General features: G+C 48.3%; 1 protein-coding gene and 1 long non-coding RNA gene across 4 annotated transcripts in view; one reads left to right on the plus strand and one right to left on the minus strand.

Moving 5' to 3' along the window:
• GFRA2 (GDNF family receptor alpha 2) overlaps positions 1-26,636 on the minus strand; it is a 92,003-nt gene that overhangs the window by 47,993 nt on the left and 17,374 nt on the right. For all 3 annotated transcript variants that reach the window (XM_084768135.1, XM_084768136.1, XM_084768137.1), the window contains one exon: positions 8,350-8,704. In XM_084768135.1, coding sequence (XP_084624261.1) covers positions 8,350-8,704 — 355 coding nt within the window. The remainder of the gene's footprint in view (positions 1-8,349; positions 8,705-26,636) is intronic.
• Positions 8,601-23,402, plus strand: LOC311589613. The gene is made up of 3 exons (XR_014776584.1): positions 8,601-8,734; positions 9,723-9,933; positions 22,700-23,402. It is a non-coding gene; the product is annotated as an uncharacterized lncRNA (long non-coding RNA).

The raw sequence follows: 26,636 nt of genomic DNA on the forward strand, positions 1-26,636 counted from the left end.
ATGCCCAGATAGAATTCCTGGTCTACCTTCAACATCAGATATTGCCCATCTGAAAGACTCGCTCCATGCTAATTACATAGATGTGTCCCTTGGGTCATCCTGGGGTTTGTCCATCACCCTTACTCCCAAACCCACCTCTAAAATATCCCTACCTTATCCGCTTTTCTCCTGCCAACACTACCATTGCCCTGGTCTGAGCTACCATCACTGCTGCTGTGGTGATGGGGAAATCACTTGTGCTCTGTGTCCTGCAGTCACTTGTGCCCCTCTTGCTCTCCTCACATGGTATCAGTCATCTTCTCACTCAGTTTTTGTCATGTTGCTGTTCAGCATCAAAACGTACCTTTCAACCTGTCCCCAGAATCAGTCTGAACTCCTCTCTGGGGCCCACATGCTGCCCCAAGCCTGTCCCCAAGCCACTAAGCTCCAGGCACATCCCTTCTTCTGGCAATGCTAAGTCTGCCTACTGCACCCTCTGCCAATGACACGCCCTCTACATGAATGCCTTTCCTTCTATGTCTGTTTCTGGATCTGCATTCTTCATATGTGTGGACGTTGGAGGACAATTTGCAGAGTAGGTTGCCTCCTTCCACCAGAGATAGAACTCAAATCATTGAGCTTTGTGGCAAGAACCTCTACTGACTGAGCCATCTCAGCAGCCTGAGGTCTCAGTTCAAACATTATTTCCTCTGAGTCTTTCTGACCCAATAAGGGTCCCCCTCTTCCTGCCCCTATGATGCTCTGTGTCTATATCCTGTTCACTGCAGCTATTCTGTTAAGGAATATAGACCAGAAACTGTTCAGCCTTCAGATCTGGTAATATTTGCACTTAGATACTAAGACATAATGAGGATGGGACCCAAGTCCAAAAGGGAAATTTGCTTTTGTTTCATGTATATGCTAAACAGACATCCTGGAGATATTTTGTGCGGTATTTTTAGCATACTTGGGTTTGGACTGCAGCCCATCTCCTGAGGTCAAGTATGGAATGTTCTGCTTGTGGAGTCACACTGCTGTTCAGAAAGGCCTCAATTATGGAGCATCTGGCATTTCAGATTCCCAGATACGGGATGCTCAACCTGGATACACCTCTCTGCTTGCTTATCCACTGTCTCCTCCATCAGACTGGACGTTCCGATGAGGTGTGGCCACCCCTACTGTGATCTCCAAGGTACCTCTTGTATTCAGCACAGTGCCTGAGGCAGAGCAGAGGCACAACACAGACTCATTAAATAAGTCAATCGACACAGTGGTAGCTTAAGGATATGGAAAGGTAGGGCCATTTAATCAAGAAGGAAAACACCAAGTACCAAGTGAAGGACATAGAGGAGCTCAAGAGAAAGTCCACACAAGGAGCCAGCTGCCAGAAGGGGTTAAGAGATGAGGGTGAGACAGGCTTCCTGAAGGGTCAGTTGAAGTACTAGGACTGAAAGCTTATATTTATGTCTCAAAAGTGTTATGTGGAAACCCTAAGCCCTAGTGTGGGCTTTGAAGATGGAGGCTTTGGAGGTGAGGGGTATTAAAAGTCATGAGGAGGACATACTACTTGTGATAGGATTAGTGGCCTAATAGGAAAGAAAATCAGCCCCTGCCCCCCCACACACACACACATATATGAGTGTGCACGCGCATGCACACACACAGGAGAGGCTCTGGTGAGAGCAGATACAAGGGCTTATATCCTGACAGTCCCTGCATCAGCAGCATCTCCCCAGTGGATCCTCTTCCCCACCCCCTGAGTGGAGCTAGGTCCTTACTCACTACTCTTCAGTGGGAGCCTTTGCTACACAGGGACCATACTTCATCTGTACTGGGTGTGAGTCTTGTGGGGCCCAGGGGCCTGGAGTGTGGGACGGGAGGGGAAGGCTAAAGACACCCCCTCCTTAATACCGCCTTGCTACTCAGCCCACAGCAACCACAACAGGAAGTTCCACAGGCTCTATCATACAATCTAGGTATCCAGGCTTGAGCATCTGTGAGTTCGTATCCCTAGAGGCTTTTTGTAAAACAGTAATCGACATTGCTGCCTTGTGTCAACATGTCAGTGGAAGTTCCAGGAAGAGCCCTTCCCTTGACCCAGAATGAAGATGGGCAAGGCCTCCATGAGAGCCAGCATGGGTCACGCGGGAGCAAAGTTGCTTCACAAAGGAGACATAGTGCCGGCCCACAGTTCCTCCCTCCTCAGGCAACCTCAGCTGTGAAGCTTTTCTCCAATCCAGACCAGAAAGACACTCTCATTAGACTGAATCCCACCCTCCCTAGCAGAGGTGCTCTCCAGTACCACCAGAGTAGACCTAGGAAGTAAAAGAGAAAAACCGGAGCTTCCGGAAGAGCCTAGTGACCAATGCCTTCATATAAAGATGGAGGTCCCCACTCTCTCTCTCTGCAGAGCCAGCCAATACAGTGACGCTATAAGACTCCAAAGACCTCCAGTTCCCTAGTCATTAACTCTCCAACTCTAACACAATGCCACATTCAACACAGAGGATCAACAGGGCGTTGTGAAATGAATGAAGAGTGGTCCTAAGACCCCCATTCTCCCTGCTAGAGGCAATTCCCACCCTAACCTTCCCAGGCCAGAGACAGACATCACTAGTCAGTAACAGCTCCTTCTGCTACCAAATCAAGGGGGAACTTCTGACTCCACCCTTGGGGAATTGATGGTATTACCAGAGAAGATGGAGTTTCTTAATCTCTAGGAAACGTAAGAACCTTCTCAGAATCTAATGGACACAGTAAGGTTCCCTCTAAAATTTGCACACAAAACATGATATATCAACCAGATACACAGGGCTTTTCTTTAAAGAGAAGTAAAAGTTTGGAAGTCCTTAGCCTTTCTACCCCTTTGGAAATAGTCTTTTATTGCTGTTTAGAGATGGTCTGCTGAAAACACCAGCGAATAGATCAATGGAGTCAAAAAGAAGCCCATTCCAAGGGGTCAAGATCAAACCCCAGTTCAGGACAGTCTCAGAGAGGGAGGCTACCTCCCACCCCTCCACATCCCAGCCATCCTCTCTTTCAGGACAAAGACAGTAGCCACAGCACAAGCATGGCCCAGGACTGATGGGGTAGCCCCAGGCTGGAGTCTATTTCTGCACATCCTCAGCACCCAGAGGTTAAATCACAGCTCTGTAGATGGCATGGGTCCAGCAAGAGGTTATTTATAGCCTTCCGGCAGGCCAGGAGGAATAGAGCACTTCAGGAGGCCGTTTCCAAATGTGGCCGACAAGAGATAGTTAGTAAGACAACAACCATCCTCCCCACGTCTTCACAACCACAGCAACACATGCACTCATGCACTCCCACAAACACACATATGCATGAGCATGTGCATATGCATGCATACATGCATACATACATACACATGCAACTGAGCACATCCCTAAAATGCATGTGAGCTGAGAAGATATAAACAATTTCATTCAAAAACACAAAAGTAGCTCATGACCCCTGGAACCTGGAGACAATCCAGTCAGATTCCACAGACTCGTTCCAAAAAGCTCCCAGCTCCCCCGGCTCCCTATCAGATGCTTCTAAAGGAAATGTCTCCTCTTTAGATCCTTAAATCATCTTTAGATCTTCAGTTAGCTTAAGTCCACAGCCCTGAGTCTTGGGGCGGAAATGGGACAAAACCAAAGAGCAGAGTCTGCGTTCTTAAGGGACCAGCCTCCTAGCTGTGTATACACTGTGAGTACAGTGGGAAGTTTCCACTCCCAGAAGCTCCATCTGACCCAGGTCAAAGAGCAGCGGGAGGATTCAAAAATGCTTCCAGTAACCCTAAAGCCTGGCTAGCAGATATCCCTGTTTAACCAATGCTTCATCAAAGGGAAACCTACAAAGCCTCATTGATAGTGACATTTAAGAGAATCTACAGAGGCAAAGTTCAAGGCTGCTACTAAGCCAGTCTCCTAGCAAATCAGCAAATCGGCTCCCAGATCATGCCATCCAGGCCTTGGTAAAGCTACTTCCTTCCACTCCAGAACTCCTGGGCCAGGACTGACTGAGCAAGAAGCCTGGGGATACCTGGAATCCATGCACGGAAGGAAGACCAGCAGGTGAGACAGGACTGGCTGAGTCAGGACTGAATACTACAGAAGCGGGTCATGGTGGTGAGGAAGGGAGGTGCAGGGGATTCCTAGGGCTGGGAACTCCATTATCAGAGATCCTATCCCTAAAGATGTTTTTCCATTATCCTCATCTAACCAGCTTAATTAGTATACCCAAGAAATAGAGGGTCTTCAGTTCCTGTTCCAAACCCCAGGACCTTTGGCGCCACTATTTTCATAAGATTTTTCTACCTGTGTGCCCATTCTGGGAGGTAGAAGTCTAGAAAAAGACAAGCCAGAGGAAGAAAGAGCACAGAATGCCTTCCTGGGCACAGTGCAGGGTCAAGCCCAACTTGATGCTCTCCAGTTGCCCTTTGGAGCCATCTCTAACCTTATAGAGCTGAGATTTGCACCAATCAGGGTCTGCAGGGCAGTGTCACATGGGTCAGAGGTCAGACCTGTGGGAGCTAGACAGAACATAGTACTCTCTTTCCCTCTAGGCCCATCCTGGGAAGACCCAAAGGAGAAAGGCCTTGAGGTTGGCCCCAGGAGCAATACAAAACATCCTGGAAACCACCTGGAAAGACTCTAGCCCACAAATCTGGGAAATGAGGAAAGATTCCCAAGAGATCCCTTGCCTTGATCAGCGTAGAAACCGAGGAAGCTCAGGAAAGGACATAGCCCACTAGGAGGCCCTTCAGGAGACCACATGGAGAGGGCTCCAACATGGAGTGGCACCCACTTCATCTACCACCTGCCTGTCCCTCCGCATCTCTGTCTCTGCGTTCTCCCCAGCACATGTCTCCCTGCACACTGAAAGCTTCAGCTCTGGGTTGAGGTTCAAGGCCCCTGTAGGGAATTTGGCTGTGCTGTGACATCACACAGGGCCTCTGCCAGACCCATCCTAAAATGCAGGCTCTTTCCTCATTTCTGCTCTTCTTTCTCTAGGACCCCATGTTACATCTGTATTCTGGAGTGTGTGGTGAGTGGGGTGGGAACTAGGCAAAGATGGCTCAAGGAACACCCTGGCTGGGAAAAGAAGCTCACATAGCCTCATCTTGGAGGCAACATGAGCTTCCCACCTGAAGCCTATTAAATCAGACCATGTCCCCCAGTCAATAATCTTCATGAATGTTGTCTATGGACCCCTACGGATTGTGGTCCTCGAAGTCTATATCCCAGTGCAAGGGGCTCGTTTTCTTGGTCAGCTCTTCGCTCTTCAGAGTCCTCCAAGCTGACCCGCACAATGCCTAATGGTATTTAATCATCTATGCTGTTTCCCCGCACAATTCTCCTGACTGTGGCTGCCCCATCTCCAGAAAAAAGATAAGCAAACAGAAATCTTTCTGTTTCCTTAAACAGATAGATGAAGCCACCAAAACACTCCAGTCGCAAGTGACTTCAACCATTGGAAACACATGTCCTGTGGGCCATCCATCCTTCCTCAAAAAAATACTGACAAGCAAGCGAAAGTCCTGTCTCTTATCTGCTGGAGACTCGTAGCTCAGACATCTGAGTATCTTGACTCTATACACCTGCATAGGCCCCCCACAGCCTGCTGGCTTTTGGGATATGCCTGGCCTACCTGCGGGCACAGGGTCCTGAGCCTGGACTCATGCTGCTTTCTGTACCAGCAACTTTGAAGGCTCTACTGTCCTTCGGTTCTGTTGTTGCATGTGGCTGTGTATGACAGACTCTGGCATGCTCCGTTGGGCATTTAGCCCACTGGGGAGACTATATCTGCATCTAAGAGTTAGCATGTTCCCTTTTGTGGTGTTTTAGAAGTTACATGACCCACCCAGCCTCCCCTTCATCTAAGTCACCAGGAAGCTCAGAACTGATGTTCAGAGCTCTGCCAGCCTACGCAGTTGAGGCTTTTGCTTGCTCCTGTCTTCTAAGGCTCTGTTGCCAGCACTAAGCCCTCTATTGTAGTAGCCACAGGCCGATTTCAGGTTCCTTCATCTGTTGCATCCAGTGTACACTTAAAAAAAAAAAGCAGATGCAAAAAGTCTGTTTCTTCTCAAGGCTTTCCCTGAGCCCTGCAGCTAGCTCTATGCTCAATCCCTTCTCTAAACACTTCGAGAGCTTTTTTTTCTAAAGCAAACAAAAGTGGAACCTCCAGTTCCAGCTGTACACAGGCCCAGTTCTCCAGGGTCCAAAAGACACTATCTTCCATCCTATGTCCTCCTGAAGGCTCCGGCTTCAGCCCTCTGCCTTCTGAAGGAAACAGTTTAACCCCAGTGCCTCTTCTTCCAGCTCTCCACCAAGCCTGGACCACAGCACTTGGCTTTCAACACACACAGACACATGTAAGCACACAATGTGAGGCACCTGCCTTGGCAGACCCCACCTTCTGAAACTGCCTTTCTTCTAGATTCTGAGTCACTGCTTCCTGGTTTTCCTGTAACCTCCTCGGCCTCGCTGTCTTTTGTTGTACTCTTTGTCCCTCTCTTATGTATGGCATGGGTGTTTCTAGTAGACTCGAGCCTGCATCCCACACCAATGCCTCCACTTATCTCCTGACCACAGACTGTGGGCACATCCAGCCTGGATGCCCTCATGGCCTCCATTAACCCTACCCATGACATGACAAGACTTTAATCATAATCAAGTCCCCAAGAATGCCTATATCCCCCCTCTCCTACCCAGCATCATGACCAAGTTCAGGACTCACCAGCACAAGCACCCCAGATGCTGCCAGGGACAGTGATGGTCACTCTGGTCCCTCCAACACTGCATTTACAACACCATCCCCACAGAATAATTATAATGTCCCATCATTGCTCAACTAGGAAACAAGCAATTGCCAGATACACATCCATCCAATTAGTGTGCTGTTCAGTATTCCCCATGGCCACACTCTGAATGCAGGAGGAGGTGCAGAGACAGCCAGTCCCATCACGTCTATTTACATCTTCAGTGATTTGATCCACTTCTCTTTATCCTTGCAGCCACTGCCTTAGCCTGAGGTGACATGCCTGCTGTCATGCGGGCTGCACATTTTAATGGCCACAGTGGCAAGAAAGAGTATTACACCATCCCATCTATAAAATGTCGATGTCGTATGGCCGCGGGCAAGAGTCTTCCTCTCCTTCAAAGATGGCAACAGCGCCTACCTCAGTGGCTTTCTGCAGCGTTGGTGGGTTACAAGCATGAGGGCTTTAGAGCAGGGTCCAGAAACACAGTAGACTATTGAAACAATGGCTATCTTCCCTTCTCCATCAGCTTCCCATCATCCACCACTGAATTTTCCCATAAGTCCATGCTCTCCCTCGAGTCTCTTCAGACTGACTCATTCCTGGACCCTCTCCTCCTCAGTTCTCAAGCCTCCATCAACTCAATGACCTTCCTCAGGACTCCCAGACTTAGGCAGGTGGCTGTCCCTTGTGCTCCCTTTTCTGGGAGCCACAGCCATGTTCCACTGAACTGGCACCACCTCTCCTCCTGCAGGACATGTGCTCCCCAGAGAGCAGTGTGTTCTCCTCTGCAGGGTGAGGAATGGGTGTCAAGCACGTGACAAGGGTTAATAAATACACAGCCAAATGGAAAAGCAGACGAATTGCCAAAACAAAGCACATTTTAAGTATCTATAACCAAATCTTAAAAACCCAGACCTAACAATTAGGCTATACCTACTAAACACGCTTGCTATATGCCAGGCTCTGTGCTGAGGTTTGGACATGCAATCATGTTCACAACAATGCTCTGATATTATTCTGTTCCTCTTTCACAGGAGAAGCTTAAAAACTGGGGAATCTTAAAAACTGGCTCAAAGCCACACAGCTTGTAAGTGGCCACGTCAGGCTTTGAACTTAGCGCTGTCGGACTCCAGAACCTAGTCCTCACCCAAACACTAGCTCGGCCTTGATCTCAGCCTGCAGAGAGCTGGCTCTTAGATTCCATTCTTCTGCTGGGACATAGGCATAGGCTTCCCTTAAAAGTGGAACAAAAGCCGCTAAAGGTCCTATCCTCCTGTCAGAAATACAAGTTTTGAAATTATAAGTTCCTCCGGCAGTCTGTTTTGTCTTCCCTTGAAGTATCTAGCATGAAGCTATACACAAAGTAGATGAATAAACCCATGCTGAATGGAAAGGCTGAGTGATGGGCTGATAGATAAATGCATTACAAAAGGACAAATGAATGGATGAATAAAATGAAAAAGTGACGACTGGTTTTGCTTGTTACCAATCAGCTTTAACCTTCTCGACGCCTTCTGCTGGGCTTATTCATTGTCATAATCCAAGGGACCCAGCCACATGAGCAGCACCCTTAACAGACGTCCATAGCTTCAGCAGGCTCTTACCGGCACAGGTGGTCCGTACGGCACAGGCTGCGCAGGTCCAAGCAATTGGGCTTCTCCTTGTCCTCATAGGAGCAGCTGGGCAGGATGGTTTGGCGGCGACGCTCAGCACATGCCTGGTCCTGACAGGAGCAGAAGAGCATGCGGTAGGTGTACTCGCTGGGCACACGGTCAAAGAACTGGCGCAGGGCCTTGTGGCACTTGCGGCGGTTGCAGCGTTCGGTGGGCGAGATCTCGCGGTTGCAGATGGAGATGTAGGAGGAGCGAAGCTTCTTGCAGTTGTCGTTCAGGTTGCAGGCCTTGGCGGCATCCAGGCAGTGGTTGCTCTTGGCACTGACCGCAGGGTCTGCCCCTGTCCCTGGAAGACAAAGAGGAACACGTGTCAGAGGTACACATGGGCACGGGGGCAGGGGAGGTGGGACATGCGTAGCTACTCAAGATCAGTGTGCTTCCATATATGCCCGCTCCTTGCCTCAGTTTACTTGTCTCGGAATAAAGATCATTTCCATGAATGTCTGACCATAGGGCACACTGAAGACATTAATATGCAGGTGCCCAAAGTACACGAGAGTTCCGGGAAAGTGTACGCTGCAAATTCAAGGAGTGACTCAGAAGGAGACTCTCAGCCAAGAGTCTTACAACAGACCAACCCCAGCCTCAAACCCTTGGAAGTGGCTGTTCGCTTCAAAGCCATGGAAGTGGGTTTTCACAGCCTTGTTTATGGGGGAAGAGAGCAGCAAATAGCGTGTCCGGCTCAAGCCCACATAATTAGGAGCCCCTGCTACTTGTCCCCCCAGCAGCACAGTTCAGCAGGACTTCAGGGAAATGGTACCGCTGGCATTTGGAGTGGGGGACGCTCATCATTGAGTGCTGCCAACAAGGATACAAGTGGTATCCCAGCCACCCTCCTCACCTTGTAACCTCCAAAACTGCTGTCCTGTATCCAGGGGGTGTGGTAGCCACTGCCACCAAAAGGGAAGCATAAGTCCTCTCAGGGAAGGCTGCCCCAGGTTGAACCCTGACACTGATGGATTTATGGCCAGCTATAAGGCAGATAGTCCAGGTCTCTTGCTCTCATGTTGTGGCTTTCTATTTAATATAATGAGGAAACTTCTGAGATACACAGCATGGTTCCTAGGAATCACAAGGCTGCTCTATAGTGGCTCTCCCAGCCCCATAGATCTTAGTTGTGCCAAGGAGATACCTGTCATAGAAACCATCTGACTCCACCACCAGCCAGTTCCCACCTAGAGAGACTCTCTCGTCCAACTTGATAACAGCCATAGGGAAGGGTAGGACCCCAATATACACACACCCAGCTGAGATCTTCTGGGGAGTCAGGTGGGTGATCACCCAACCCAACCTGTGTTTTACAGGTAAAGAAAATGACTTGTGGGTGACTATGGGGCTGCCACGGCTATCGAGCCTGAAGCCCGTAACTCAGCACCATCCTATGCCAGGGAGAACAACCGCCCTAAGCCAGAGATGAGCCCTTCCACCTGGCCATATTCAGTCTTCTCTGTGTATCGCTCTATATAGGAGAGCCTGCCAGGGGGTAGAGAAGAATCAAAACCAGGCTTGTAGAAGGTAAGACCCCCCCCCCCATGGCTATCCCTGGATATTCAGCATTTGCATATGCAGTGCCCAGTCCTCTGATCACATGCCCGCTAAATATCTATAGACTCTCACCTCTGCACCATCCTCTGCTGGGTGCCACTCTGTACATAAAAGTATTAAGAAGAAGCCGGCCACTCCAGAGAGGAAACCAAGAGACAGAACCAGGCCAGGCCTAGGCCTTATAGCACTGAGCTAGCCTTCAAGTTCTGGCTCGACTACTCGAGGTGTGTGGGGACAAACTTACATTTTGCCTCAGTTTCCTTGTCTGCAAAAGTGCAGCCTACCACAGAGCATCTTTGTTAGCATGAGAAATCACTCATAACTTTGTCTCCACTGCATCATGACTTTATCTGGTCTTCTAGAACATTCCCATTGGCTATGTGGCTGGTTGTCTTTAAGTGAGGGGGGGGGAGGTCTCCTCATAGTCATGTGATTCCCTTAAGCTGCCACCCCACTTTCTGTTCCCCTTTAAAGCAAACCACTAGTTGTCTCCCACACCCAGCCCCGCCCCTATCTGTGTCGTGTTCTCCTGCCTTTTCTCTCAGACCCACACCAGCCTGGCAGCTGCCCTTCTCACTCATCACTGATAGGAACCCTCAGGCCGAGCCTTTCCAGCTGGTGTATTTGCAGCCTTGGACCCAGGGGCTCACTCATGTCTACCTGAATCTCCTTTCTCACTCTGGCCTCCCTGCTCAGGTTACCTTGTTGGTTCTTATCTCTGTTCCCCAGGGCTCAGCCCTCCTCTCTGGGCACCTGGGGCTATCATTTCATCCCATGCCATTAAACACCATCAAACAGCTTCCATATCCTGAGATCTCTCTCAAAAACCCCAGACTCATCTGTTTGCCTCTACTCAACAATGCTACCTAAGAGCCCAACAGCCTTGTGTCAAACCCAGAACCCCAATGGCTTGATTGACAGTCAGCTTCATCCTTCACACCAAAGAAGCTCCAACCAAAGCCCTTACTCCATCTTTGACTCCTCCCTCATTCACAAAACACATCAGGGAAACCAGGAAGTCTACCGTCAAAACAGACCCAGGATACACTGCTTCTCACTGCTACTACCACCTTCCTCAAAGTTATCCCAGGAATGCCCACCCCTCTGGTTTTCATAGCACCCCACAATAATCGTCTCTCATCACAAAAAAACTGGTGTGAATTTTAGGAACCCAAGGCACAGAGGTGTAACTCCAGTGTTCCGGTACATCCCGGAGCTTCACTCAGTGAGCTACAAGGTTCTACATTTGCACTGCCCAGCATGGTAACCACTGGACATTGAACTGGAAGATTAGGAAACACACACCAGATTCTAAAAATTTACTAAGCAAAAAATGTATCTCAGTAATAATTTCTTTGCTTTGATTGCCTGTTGTTGGATGGATAATATTTTGGAATGCAGTGTTAAACAATATCAAAATTGATTTCACCTATCTTTCTAACGTGGCCATTAGAACATTTAAAATCCCAAGCGCATAGTGCACTGTTTCTTTTAAGCAGCACAGCTCTGTCTAACCTTGCTTCTCCTCTTCCTCCTGTTGGTCACTCTACGGTGGTAATAGCCGCCTTGATCTTCCCAGAGACAGGCCAGGGGTGGCTTGGCCTTGGAGCCTCTGGACGTGGTGCGTCCCTGGTCTACAAGGCTCTTCTCTTCCCCCGAGGATTGTAGAGCAACAGTGGTCAAACATTAGCTGATCTGTGAGTTCTTCTCACCTAACTGGCACAAAACACTCAGTACTGCATTAACACAGTACTACATTAACCCCCAAAATGGTCTACTTTCCCCCCACAGCACACATCAGCAGCAACCACAATGTATAGACTTAACTCATTTCTTGTATCAAAATAAGGCAAAATAAGGCATAAGATGCCAAGAGCGTGCTATCCTCCATGTATCAAAAGTTTGATACATGAATCCTTAGTAAGAATTCAATATTTAAAAAAAAAAAGAATTCAATATTTAAAAAAAAAAGAACAAATGTAACAAGAACAATGATTGGTTTATAGTAAATACTTGAAAGTTTGTTTGTATTTTGAAGGAAGCGAAGTTGGCCAGGTAACATCAGACAAGATTACACTTATTCAAGTATTAATAGTGGCCCAGGCAAGAAGGAATCAGAAGGTGGAGGTGGAAGAGAGCAGAAGTGAGCCATCCACTTTAACACTGCTTTGCCATCAGCAACCTTGTAATACTGGGGAGAGCAATGTTCCCTCTCTTTGCAGTGAAATAAAGAGGAAGGGAGTACAGGCAACAGAAGATTATTTGGTGATAAAAGGAAATGAGCTGTCACACCATGAGAAACTCACGAAAAGCAGCAGGGCATAAGACGCTGAGAACATGACATTTTGGAAGAAAGAAAACAATAGAGACTGTAAAAAGATCAGTGGCTATCAGAAGTTGGGGGAGGGAGCAGTGAGTAGGCAAAACACAGGGTACTTTCAAGGCAACGGAATATTCTACACGCTACCGCAGAGGTTGGCAGGTCCCTGTGCATGTATCCAAGCCCAAGGAATACACCAAGAGTGGATCCTGATGCCACAGGCTATAATCTCTGCGTGGTAACAGATTATCTCTGCTGTCAGCTGTAACAAGGCACCACCTGGAGCAGGGTGTAAGCAGTGGGGAGGGGACAGTGAGTGTGAAACTGCCCTAAAAACATGGATTCTTTTTCACATCGGAATAGGAGCAGGGCATGACGGCTCACTTCTGAGTCCCAGCACTCAGGAGGCTGAGGCAGGATGATTGCCATGAGTTCAAGGTCAACCTGAGCTAGATAGTGAGTTCCATGCCCTCATGGGTTACAGAGGGAGATCCTGTCTCAAAGGGGGTTAGAGGAGGAAAAGAGAGGAGATGAAAAGGAGAAAAGAAACAGGCCGAAGTGAAACTAAGACAGAACGGAATCAAGATACATTTTCCTAATTTATTTTCAATAGACAGCTTTTGGCTGAGGAAATGTAGGTAAAATAGGTACAGTGTCTGCTACACAAACATGAGGACTTGAGTGTGGATGCCCAGGACCCACGGGGTGAGGGTGGGGGGGAGGGGGGGAGGAGGACACTCTTGAGGAAGACTCTTGATGTTGATCTGGCCTTCGCATGTACATGTGCTTGTGTATGTGTGTCTATATATGCACAGAGAGGGGGGAGAGAGAGAAACATATATACCACAATACACATGCACCACGTATAAATTTAAAGAAAGTCATACATAATACATACATACATATATACATACATGCATGCATACATACATACATACTACATACCAAGTACTTCCCCAGACATTAGGCTGCCACCTTGCTGAATAAGCTGAGGACAGAGGAGCCACACACCTGTGCAAATGCTAACGCTGAGCTCTTCTGGAAGAGGTCAAAGTGCAGAGAGGAAAGGCTCTGTCTGGAGTTGGGGGCACGGGACATGATGGTTTCTTTGCTAAAACTGACAAAGTGAGTCGGAAGTAGGAAAAGGAGTGCCAGGCAGAGGGGACTGTCAAACAAAGGCTTAGAAGAACTGAAAGAAAATCATGCCCAGAAATGGGGGGTGGGGAGAAAGAGCAAGGAAATGAAAGGGAGTGCTGGTTTGCCCAGGCAGTGGACTGACTGGGCCTTGCTGGAGCCTTGACCTCTGGAGCGATCCTCTGATTCAGCCATCCTGCAGGCTGTGTGAGGGCCCAAGGATGCCTGTCAGCACAAAGGCTGGTGTGGCCTGCCTCTGTGGGGGTGTTCTCCCGTACCAGACAGCTCTCCCTGCACTTGTTACAGGCCTGCTAGCAGGCAGGAGCAGAGTGAGTGGCCTGGGGCCAGGGAGGAGGGGTAAGATTGGGGAGGTGGGAGGGGCCATGTGCAGAGGAGCCCTTGACAACTGCAAGCAGAGCAGCAGCTAATTTAGGCCTGTGGCTGCATCTAGGTTCCCCCCAGGTGCTCTGTTCCCCTCCTCACAGCAGTGTGCGTAGCTAATGCCAGTGTAATTATAGCCCCAGTGGCTTCCATTTGGAGCTTGAATAGTGAAAGTGTTTGCTACAGGGTAGGACATGTAAACCCCTGGGCCTCAACTTGGTAAATTTCCTAGAGGAAAAAAAAAAAATCAAGAAATGCAGCAGTGTGAACAACAACTGCCTGAATACTGGGAAGATGCCCCCTCTGAGTCTGAGGAGGGCAAAGGGATGGCGGGGGGTGCTCCATTGTGGAGAAATCCACCCCCTCAAGACTTGGCCCAGCCGCCCACTTGAGCATCTGTCATGCTCAAAGAATGGGGCTCAGCACACAGCCAGGTGCAGGCAAGCCTAGGTGACAGGTTTGTGGCACCGGGTGCCTCTTTCCAGCCTGCCACGTTTCATCCCACCCCAAGGCCTCTCTCCTCATGCCTGGAAAGTAAGCCCCCATCAAGGAAGAAGTGGAAAGATTCCAGACACAAAACTCTCCCTCCAGGGTCCCTCAGCCTCCTCAGCCTACAGCCCCAAAACAAAAATGTACAGCAGCCAGGGATGAAGATTCTGGAAGCTTAGGCCTCTCATTGCCACCCATTCCCTGTGCAGAGAGCTGAGACCACACAGACCTCAACAGAGACAGGCGAGCTAAAAATGAATGCCAGGCCCTCAGACCCAGGACTGCCTATCCCTGACAGATGTAGCCGCTCATGTCCTACGTGAGTCCCCTAAGCCTGTAGAGAGAGGAGCAGAGATAGGCCGAGGTATACATGGCACACAGCTGCCCAGGGGGAAAGGAGGCAGAATTCAGTTGCACTTGGCACTTTCCAAAACCTCAGCCAGCCTCTCCTGCCAGCAGCTCAAGCCCCCAGAGACATACAATGGCTGCTTCTTTTTTTTTTTTTTAAGGAATTTATTCAGATTACATCCCGATTGTTAGCCCCTCACTTGTATCCTCCCGTTCCTCCCTCCCTCCCTCTTTCACCCTATTCCCCTCCCCTACGTCTGTGACAGAGGGGACCTCCTCCTCCACCATATGATCACAGATATCTCGGCTTCTTTATCCTTTTTCTTGTTCCTCCCTCTGCAAAGGACAAGGAAAAGGAGACGTGGACACGGCTAGCTGGAGAGTGGTGGTGGGGCCTCACCACAAAGGCTCCACACCAGCCTCCCACACCCAAGCCAGGAGCACCCGCCCTGAGCCAGTGCTCTATCTACAGTACCGGGCTGTCCCCAGGTCACATGGCACTCCTCAAACTGACGTTCCCTAAACAGCTGTTCTGCTTTTAACATAGAGTTGAGTTTGCCAAGCCAGTCACCCAAGCACAGCCCACCAAATTTAAGCCCTGTTAACAGTATCACTTCTACTAATACTTAATTTTTTTCTTTTACGTTAAGGGTGTGTGCGCGCGTGTGGAGGTGGGGTGCCGTGGGTTGGGTGGGTGCTCTACCACCAAGCTATCGCCTCAGCCTTTTAAACTAAGTTACCCACACTGGCCTTGAACTCATTCTATGGTCCAGAGCCCTTGAACACGTGATCCTCCTGCCTCAGCCTCCCACACAGTTGGAATTATAGTCCAAAACTACTAAACCAGGCTAAATCCCTTAATTCTTAAGTGAAAATATAAGTTTTTCTTTAATTGGTTCAATCTTTAAGTTTTTCAATCCTTATGTAGATATATATCTCACATGGCAATGTATGCTTTAGTTCTGGATTGGACACATTTTTAAAACCACTGCTTTCATTTTTTCCCAGTTTTTTATATTTTATTAATTTATTCATATTACATCTCAATGGTTATCCCATCCCTTGTATCCTCCCATTCCTCCCTCCCTCCAATTTTCCCCTTACTCCCCTCCCCTATGACTGTGACTGAGGGGGACCTCCTCCCCCTGTATATGCTCATAGGGTATCAAGTCTCTTCTTGGTAGCCTGCTGTCCTTCCTCTGAGTGCCACCAGGCCTCCCCATCCAGGGAATGTGGTCAAATATGAGGCACCAAAGTTTGGGTGAAAGTCAGACCCCACACTCCACTCAACTGTCCATTGGATAGATCTGGGTAGGGGTTCGAAGTTTACTGCACATATTGTCCTTGGCTGGTGCCATAGTTTCATCTTTATAATTGTGTGTCGTATCCATCTTGTATTCAAGCTACTCAGTGTACACACTCAGAAGCCAACTAGCTGTGAGCAGAGGTGCTCAAACATCATAAACTCAGGCATCCAAAGGCCCACTGGATCACAGGCTTTATGCTTGGCAGTTGGATTCTGCACCTGCCCTGTGTTTCTAAGCTGCTTTCCAAAGTTTGAGCCCAACTCCTAGAGAGGAGGCCCAGGTACTAGTGACTACCAGGACCAAATACACACTGATGACACACAGGCACACACCTCTAGTACACCTAGGTCACCGCTGACCAGTCCCAGCTGAGCAGAAGGAAGCTTGTAGCTCGGTCATCACCTGAGGATGATTCTCAGGCATGTTTCGGTCCCATCTCCTCCCCACCCTCCACCACCAAGGCAGATTTCCCGACCACAAACAGTTGGCAGAAATAAGAGGCCCAGCCTTCTGAGACACTTAGCGGTCGGTCAAACAAACATTTTCATGAACTGACTACACACTGAGACCTTGAAAGAATCCCTGCTCTTCGGGGTCTTTCACCCCAGTAACAAGAAAACTGGTCATAAAACACGCACATAAAATGATGTAAAGGGTTGGTAAGTGTAGTGAAGGGAATAAGAAACTTCAGGAAGGAATGGTAAAGAGATGAGATGCAGGATGCTGCCAGGAGGTGATGCTGAGTAGGAGTGCAGCACACACAAAAACCCAAGGTCAGAGAGGCACAAGCAGAAGGAAGGTCACAGGCATGGAGTTGGCATGTTCCCAATCAAAAATAGACAGTAGCCGAAGTTTCTAGTAGGGCAGGGTAAAAACTTTAGGTTTTACTCTAGGATGATAAGCACTTGAAGGAGGAGACCAAATAGCTCATTCATCAATATGTGAAAGGTTGGTATACAAAGAAAAAGATGGGTAAATGCACTAAAGAGATGAATGACAGGTTGTTTCAACAACAATTCAGAGAGGTGAAGGCTTGAGCAGGTGGTTTTTATAGCCCAATTCCATTCTGCACATTAAGTGGAGAGAAACAACAAAATAGGACTGGCTGTATTTTGAGTGGGAGGAGAGAGACGCCAAGAAGACTCAAGTTCCAAATACCAGGTAGATAGTGATGAGGTCATTAGACCAAGAATACAAGGAAGGAAAGAAGGAAGGAAGGAAGGAAAGAAGGAAGGAAGGAAGAAAGGAAGCAGAATTTATTCTTTCAGGATGACAAGAGAAAACCAAAGTGACCAAATGGAGATGGTGACAAGACAAAAAGATCAGAGAGCAATCTGGGCTAGAGACACCAAACTAGTCATAACTGACACGAGGCGTAACCTAACTCAACAAGACAGCCTAGGTTGATTCTGAGAATGAAGATGAAAGGGAGAGGAGACAGAACTATGAGTGCTAATGTCTAGTACAGGCTGAGAGGCAATGGAACTTGAGTTGGAAGGAATCAAGAGAGTCTAGTTTCATGATGCCAAGAGCTGCAAACATGAAGGAGAATCAACTGGATGCTCAGCAAACCCCACACAAATAGGGGTATGTTAACAATGAGATGGAGAATAAGCAAACTATGAAAGCCTGATGGCTGTCTGGAAAGACAGAGGGGAAACAAGAGGGCCAGGAGAAGAGACAGAAGTGAGGAGCCTATACTGTAACCTAACTGTCACCTCCTCTTGGCCTCAAGAGGCCACCCAACTGCAGCTTCAGTTTTGCAAGCAGCAGTCTCTGAAGCCTAGCCCACCACAGGTCAAACAGGGGCAACAAGACTACTTGGAAGTCTTGAGAAGGCTTCCAGCTGCCCCGAGCTCACATTCCAGAGCAGAGGCGATGAGAATCATAGACAAACAAAAGCTTGCCTTTTGCCCCCTAGATTGCATTCTCAGCCTCTGGCTATTAAGAGTGGGTCCTCTGGCTTAGCAGTAGTTCGGAAGGTGGAACTGTCTAGAGATGGACTACATCCATCACACCTCACCAATAGAAAAGGTCAAATCCATGCACTCCGACCTGTATACACTGTGCCCCAAGAAAAGAAGGCCCCTCAGGCTGCCGCTCCATGAACAAAAGGCCATCTCAGGAGCTTCTCTTCTGCATACAGAAAATCTGACAGAGCAGGGCCTCCAACCCCTTCTCATATCTCTCCCCACCCCTGAAGCTCCTAATCAATTGTACCTTAGTTTCTCCCCGCCCCAAAGATACAACAGAAGCAATTACAGAATTTCACCCCCATTCCCCTCCTCCAAGTTGTCACCCAAAGCCCAGAGTCCTGAGGGACATGCTAATCCAAGCCCTGTGACCCCAACACAAAACCACAACCATCCAAGCACTCTTTAAAGGAAGCAGACATTTTGAAAGCAGGCCAGCCCACCAGAGGTCAACTTGATGGATGGCAAAATGCAGCCGAAGTCAACAAGAAAGATCAATTTAAATGCTTTTGAATAGCGTGTTATATTTTGACAATTTTTAACCACAATTAAAATTTATTCTCAAATTCCTCAAGAGGCAGATTAGTGTTAATTTTGTGGTTCTGAAATTTTAAAAATTTAAGTTTTATTTTTCCCATGCAAATGGTCTTCTAAAGCCATGTTTGAGATCTCTACGTGTTTGAAATATACTTCTGGAACATGGGGTTTTCATATATACCACAAAGGCATATCAGCTCTAGTTTTGTGTGTATAAAAACCTAAAACTGACGAATTTTGTGTTGGCACAGCTGACCTCCGTCAGCATTCTTACTTGCGGTGAATGGATGCTGGCATAAGGCTGCAGTCCGTACACTAGAACTTTGTTTACTGATTATGAAATAGACTTTTCTCGCCACAGGAAATATACCTCAACTTATGACCCTTAGCTTCTAAAATAAACTAAATACATCTTAAAAATACATTTGCGAAAAGCGCAAAAGCCATGGAAACCATTCAACACAAGTCTCTTAAACTTTTTAGATGATTCAAAGCAATAAGCGTAGATAAATAACACATTTGACAGAAAACAGTGACTTGCTCATTTAACACACTAATTATAGAAGAGGCCACTGCCCCACTGCTGGGCAGCTAACCATGGTCAATGGCAGATCTTCCTTTCTCCTTTCCATATTTCTGTGCCACCTGTCCTCCTGTGAAGGTCATATTACCAATCTACTGTCCCCACTCCTCAGCAGGGCTGTCACCTATCGACCCCCCTCATTCCTTGTAGGAGGAATCTCAAGTCTGGTTTATCACCTTTTCCCATGCCATCCTTGTGTCTTCCACTCAACAGAAATGGTCTTTACAACATGGGTCATCTTCCTGCCGCCATGACACCTTCCCACTCACTCTTCTACCCCCCAGTGCCGCAGTCATGCTCCCCACCTTGTCCTCACTGGGATCTGTACCAACACCCCAACCTTGGACCACCTTCTTCCCACATCCTCAACTTCCTCTCAGATAGTCCTACTCTAGTAAAATTTGCCACCCTCCCTGAGACTTGATCATTGTCCTGAGCACCTCCTCCACCGTCCCACCTTACCCTCAAACTTTCCTTTTATACGCTTAACTTCCGGGCCTCCAGGCAAACACATCACCTCATCAGCCCCTCTTCTAACACGCAGATCTGGAAGGAAGCAGAGACCCATCCAGCTCCACCAGCAGCTGAGGTTCTCTCAGAGGCACACCATCCCAAATGACTGGTCTCGGTTTAAATTCCTGTAACTCACATCTCCAATCCCCTATCTTAAAAATCTATTTCACAGCTCCTCCTGACTCGGTTTCCCTGGGCTGTTTCTTTTCTCTTCGTTCTACCCTGACAACACTTTGTTTTAATATGTCCAGGCTGCTATGAATACAACAGACCAACAACAACAACACAGATCAGGTGGCCTATAAGTGTAGATCCCCACCCCCTCGCCACCCCCCCTCCCCAGGAGGCTGAGACATCTAAGATGTCTAGCAAGCACTGACTTTCAGATCAAGGACAAGCATGTTTCCCTGTGCCACTGTTTGTCCAAAGGGACAAGGGGGTTCTCTGCGCAATCTTTTACAAGAGGGGTCCCAAGTCAAGGGGGGCCTACCCCTCATTGCCTAGTTTCTTCAGGAATCCAACCACCTCCTCTGGCCTCCACAGGAACCGTCACACACGTGGTGCCCATAAACTCATGCAGACACACACGCGCGCACACACACGCACACATGCATACACTTATAAAATAATAAATGAAGACCCTCTTAATACCATCGTCTTCAGAATTAAGATTTCAGTGCATGAGCTGGGTGGGAGGTGGAGCATACAGAAACATTCCGAGCACAGAACTCGGCCTCCTAAGGGAACAGAAGTGCTGAACAGAAAATCCTTTAACCTTCCTTCTCTGGCACCAACCAGCCTTGCTCACCCGCAGCCCAGCTTTGCCTCCTGTTACTCTGGAGGCAGACGTGTCCCTGACAAAGGCCACCTGGCCTCCTGTGCTCGAGTGTGCCATGTGGCTCTCATCCCTCCTCATGGCTCAAGGACATCCTTCTTGCCCCCTCCACTCCCCTCTCCTGCCCTCCAAGCTCTCCTGGTCAAGTTCCATTCAGCACAAAGAACAAAACACACGGCCATTACTCGTCCCCAAACAGAGCAAAACCTCCCTTTGGCCCACTAATGCCATTCTTCAGCATTACTCTTCATAATGAAGCCTGAGAAGGTGATGTTCCCAAACCCATCTGTCCATCTCACCCTCTCTAAGGGTCCAGTAGGAGACTGGGATGGCTCCATGAGGGCAAGGGTCATGCTCCAGGCTTCTCTAGTCAAGCTTGACTTTGGCCATACCTGGCACACCCTCACTTTCTTTCTCTAACGCCCAGGGCCCACCCCATCCCCAACTCCCAGCCGGTTCTCCTCCCCCGTAGCCCACATCTTAACCCTCTGCCTCCTCTCTGTCTCAGACTATATTGCTTCCACAGCTCAAAATGTCATCTTTACACTAGTATCTCTCTATAGAGTGCACCTGACTTTGGCACTTCCAGGTTGAAGGGCTACCTGACATGTCAATCCTAACATAGACTAAAACTGAATTTTTTTTTTTTTAGAAATACATGTGTGCTGGGTATGGTGGCACAGGCCTTTATTTTTATTTTTTTAATATTTTATTTAATTTTAATCTATGTGTATTGGTGTGAGGGTGTCAGATATTGGAGTTACAGACAGTTGTGAACTGCCATGTGAGTGCTGGGAATTGAACCCGGGTCCTTTGGAAGAACAGGCAGTGCTCTTAACCACTGAGCCGTCTCTCCAGCCCCTAAAACTGAATTCTTGGTTTCTACCCACTCTGTCCTTTGCCTCATCTTTACCATCCTAATAAATGATGGCATCACTGAGGTACCAGATGAAAATGGCTTTTGCAGGTCCCACCTCCACACATGGGTTCACTGCTGGGGTCTTCCCCTATCTGTTTCAAACCTGCCCCCATGTCAGGTTCTTCCTGTGACTCAAAACTGCATGTTGAGGATCACTTCATCCAACATCTTACTTTAGCGTCAGCTTAGCACTTGTGACAATTATATTTTTCCCTGTTTCTTTTTCCCCATAAGAACAGAGAGGTTAAGTTATGGGTACATCCTCTACACCTAGATAAGGGCATGGAACACCAGGGGCTTCTGGGAATATTTGGGAACAAATGTCTCATAGGAGAGGCCTCATGGAAACAGCCTCCAGGTGAGAATGCCTCAAATTACACACTCGCTTAAGTCTAGTTCATTTTATAGGCCAGGCCAAAATGCCTTCCTCTTTTCTAAAGCTCCTCAGTCTTCATCATTAAACCATGTTCTCAGAACTTTCCAGAAAGACAAGAAAGGGGGCCGGGAAGAGTGGCTGTTCCCTGAGGGGCAGCAGTTTGGATTCTGTTCTGACCTGGAGCCAGGTCTCCCGCCTCTACTTGTCTACCTCCCTGACTCTGGCCCCCTCCTCTCCTTCCCTGACTGTCTGCAGGCAGAAAGCTGCTACCTCAAATTCACAAACATGGCTACACACACCTCTACACACATACTACAGGCCAGGTTAAACACACCCAACATCCCATACACATCACATTAAGCATAATAATACTAGCCACATAAAACCACACAAATGGCCCAACATATTAACTCATACCTATACAACTATACACATTAAACCCACTCCTTTTGCACAATTGCACACAAAGCCTACACTCATCACACACACACTAACATACATTGCAAATATACCACCCCACATACACATTAAACACATACATAAGCCACCCCATGTGCCACACCCACATACTGGCTTACAAAGCCTATGCACATATACAATAAGCATGCATATGAACCATCCTACAAACACACATCACTATACGTGCATATCACCACACACACATACATAATAAACATACACACAAACCACACCATGAGCACTTATCACCACACATTCATATATACTCACATTTAACCACACACACTTACATACACATATCCAGTAGGTACATGCCACTCATGTACCCCGACATGCATATCTATAGGCATCCATGAAGGCTAACACATGCACACACCACCACATGAGCACACTCACATACACACACAGCACGTATACATTGGCCCGCATACAACACCTCGTGCATGTATGCACACACGCACATGTATGCCACACATACCTACACTACCCCTGCTCTCACTCCTCTCTCTGTCCCCACTCTGAGTCTCACCGTGTTCTGGTCCTTTCTCTGTGCTCCCTGCAGGCACAGCAGCATATGGATGAACGGATGTGGTGGCAAGGAAGGTCTCCAGTGTGGGACCTCACATCACTCATGCCTGCCTTCAACCAGGACAAACCAGAGTAGGTGCAGTTAACATCTAAAGAGGGGGCCAACTGGAGAGTGCAGAGTCCCAGGAGAGCCAACTCAGGAGCTGATGACAGCAGAAAGTGTGCAGCCAAGGGCCACCTCACACCCCAGCAGAGCCCATCGTGAGGAAGAGAAGCAATCGGGTGGCTGCCTGCCTGATGATGGATCAAAAGAAAAATACTCTCACCCCGCAACAAGTCCAAGCCAAGCCAAAGCACCTAAAGTTTTACCACTAAAACGCATCTGTGTAGGTTAAATTTCTTCTCTGGTGGTTCTTTTTTCCCAGAAATTTCTGCCTTGAACACAAAGGCAACCAGAGATGAAGTCACCAACACCCAGATCACACCTCAGCACCAGCAAATCTTTCCATCACTGACTGGAGCCTGAAGTCTCTCAGCTTTTACAGAAAAGAGAAAATAGAGGTGTGCACAGATCTCTAAGCTCCCAGGACTCCTAGGTGGGGATGCTGGCTCAGCCTCTGCTGGTCCCAGTCACCCTTCAGCATGGCCAAAGCCAAGGGTCGCTCACCCTCGGCCAAACTAACTAATGGTGCCCTCTCCCATCCCTCCTCTCCCTGGCTAGCAGAGTTCTCTGTGAAAATGGGGGGGGGGGGGAGTGACAAAGCTACAGCTAATGCCCAATTTTCGTTGACACTCAGAGTCTCTGACAGCTGTTAGAAGAGGACCGTGGTTTTGAAATTTAAATAACACACTTCTGCATTCGGCTCAGGGAGACAACCTGAGGATAAGCCTTTTATCGCCTGAGCCACCGTGAAGGGGGCGGGGAGGGGCTATGCTCTTCTGCCTCCTCCAGCCCACCCACCTGCAGACGTCGTCCATTCTGTGGCTGGATTCTCTAGACCATACAGCCTGGCTGCTGGACAATAAAGCTGAACCTCCCTTCATAGCCCAGGCTGTATGGTCCATACCTACCCCCATGACCAGGAAGCTAGAATGGGTAGGCTGGCATGACAGGGGCTTCCCCAGGCATACTGCAGAGCTAAAGTGGGCCCAGCCTTCCCTCCAGGGCCACCAGGGTGCTCTCCAAAGTATATTGGCTATGCAGCCTCAGGATAAATCCCTTCTTCCCGAGGTGGCCCAGCTCACCCTCCCTGGGGATTGAGTCTTGTTGACCAAGCAGCTATCTCGAGGAGGAGTTCCGTCATGCCACAAGGCTCAGTACTCAATGCTCTCTGCACTCACCAGGCTCAGAAAACTTGGGGTCCCCCCTCATCACAAGCTTAACCTGGCTTCCCAGCCATAACGCTGTCAGAACTGTTAGAGCTAGAAAGACCGGCCGATCAGTAGAGTCCTAACTACACAATCATGAGGACTTGAGTTGGAACTACAGAACAATTGTAGGGGAAAAAAAAAAAACAGGATTGCTGGCACATATTTGTAATCCCAGTGCGAGGCAAAGACAAGCAGATCCCTGGGACCCTGAGCTATGCAGTCTGCCCTATTCAGAGAGTTCCAGGACAGTGAGAGTCCCTATCTCCAAAAGCAAGGTCATGGTACCTATGGAAGACCACCTGAGGTTGATGGTTGGTCTCTATACACAGATATATTCAAGTGCATGTACACATGAACAACATACACACACTTATACACAAATCAGACATATAAATAACACACACATATATAATGCACAAAAAAAAAAAAACATAAAACAAGGAAATGTCACTCCCAAGTTCCCCTTCCTCATCTTCTAAGAATTCCCCGATATCCCTGGGCACTGCTGATTTCTGCTCCCCCTGAAATCTTAGGGCAGCATCTGGCCTGGACCACATGGACTGTAAACCACCTATGAGGTATCTCATCTGAGTGTCTGCATGCCCCCCCTGTACAATGAGTACCCAGGCCTCACCTTGTGTGGTACACAAGTGGACTGCATGTGTCTCCAGCACACACTTCATATGGACTGACTGAAATCTCACGGCTCACCTTGATCCCCTCCTTCTCTGTGAACATTTCCTGTGCCTCAGCAAGGTATACGCCATCTCTGCACCTCAGAACTCTAAGATCCAGCACCCATGGAACATCTCCCAGTTGCTTAGAATCCCTCAGTTTCCTTTTCCTGGGCAGACCTAACACTCCTACTGAATCTTCATTCTTTCCTTCCGTGCCCAGACAGTGACCCCAACAGTCACCATCTAGAACATTCTTGTGTGCCTCATACCACATGAGAAGATGACCTTATGCTCTCACCAGACACAAGTCAACTGACCTAGTCTATCAACAGATGAGAAAAAATGAGATTCCGGAGAGCTGCGTGGCCCAGAGGTCACACAGCTAGGAGAGCAAGACCAGGATTCACTGGTAAATCTAGTTGATGTCAAAGTCCACATGCCATCCTTCATTGCAGGACTCTCAAAGGACATGTGCTAGGTGGGAAGATCACAGATAGGTAGCCAGCAGGTATGCAGAAAAACGCACACGCAGGCACAGAAAGGCTCACACACATTCTAGAAACCTAAGAATTAGCACCATGGAGTCACCTACCTGCAAGAATGTCCCTACCCCTCTCTGTGATCTAGCCAAGCTAGACAGCCAGTTACAGTGGACACAGGCAACCTTCTGCCCTCAAGCCCCTGAGCTCAGGTCTTCTGCAGCCACCATTCATCCCCCCTGGTTCCTGGAAGGCTATCATTATGTCAACTGAGCCTCAGGATGCCACTGTCCTCTAAAACCATCACCCTGTCACCTCCATTCTCCAGCCCCCATAAGCACCATTCTGTTGTCAGAGTTAATGTCAAGCCAAGAAGAGGTGCACAGCAATCTCTCAAGCGCTATCCAGGCTGACCCTGCCACCGTCTACCATTTGACCTTGAGGAAATTACTCTGTGGCCATTTCTAACATATTTCCTTTTTTTAAAAAACATATTTCCATGCAACACGCCAGGCAAAGTGCTTACCTATATTATGTCATTTGGTCCTTGCAAAAATTCTGGAATACAGGTGTTTCTGCTGGCCCACACACATTTCTAAGGGCATGCTAGGCAGAGCTCAAAGTGGACCTTGAACCCTAATCTACATCTATCCCTTCTCTCCGAACCTCAGTTTTATTTGCTGCCTGGTATTTAGGCTCTCTTCCAGCTACAGAAAACAGAGAGTGAGGCTGATTCACAAATATGTTTCAAACCTATTATCTCAAGCAATGCTCACATGGGATGTAGACCCTGGAGACTCCCCAAGAGATCTCAACCAGCATGCAGAGGCAGAGCCTAATGATAAAGGACCATCTACCCATCACTTGTCTGTGTTCCTTAGGCATGGCTCTGTAGTTGTCAGAGACCCCCTTACCTGCCCAATCCAGTCCTCCTCGCTCATTGATACCTAGCCAAGTCCTTCACTCTCCACTGAGCCCACACACCTGCTAGCTCCAGGTCATCTTCTTAGAACCTTTTTCAGAGAAACTCTCTGCCTAAGACCTCTCACTTTCTCCTCTACCTTTTCCACCCCTGTGGCATTTAGAGGGTCACAGAACCCTGGGACAAGTAGATCACTCAGTTCCAGCACTGTAACTTTTGCATCCTGTCTAGAAAACTCTTACCTCTATTGCCCGGATACTCCTGAGAGAAGATGACCAACTAGCAATCCCAACTTGGTCTCCATGTGCAAAAGCAACATTACCTGACCCATTTTCACTAAACCCCCTGCAACATCACTGAAGATACACAGCATATGCCCAGTTCACAGATGCAGCCAACCAGTGCAAAAAAAAAAAAAAGCCATGGTGAGGTCCAAGAACACATGGCCTGATATGATCCACATGTTAAAAGTCCTCCAAAGCCCAGATGTTGAATCCTCAGATGATGATGATGATGATGATG

This window comes from Acomys minous, assembly GCF_964271855.1.
Source record: "Acomys minous genome assembly, chromosome: 18".
Lineage (NCBI taxonomy): Eukaryota > Metazoa > Chordata > Mammalia > Rodentia > Muridae > Acomys > Acomys minous.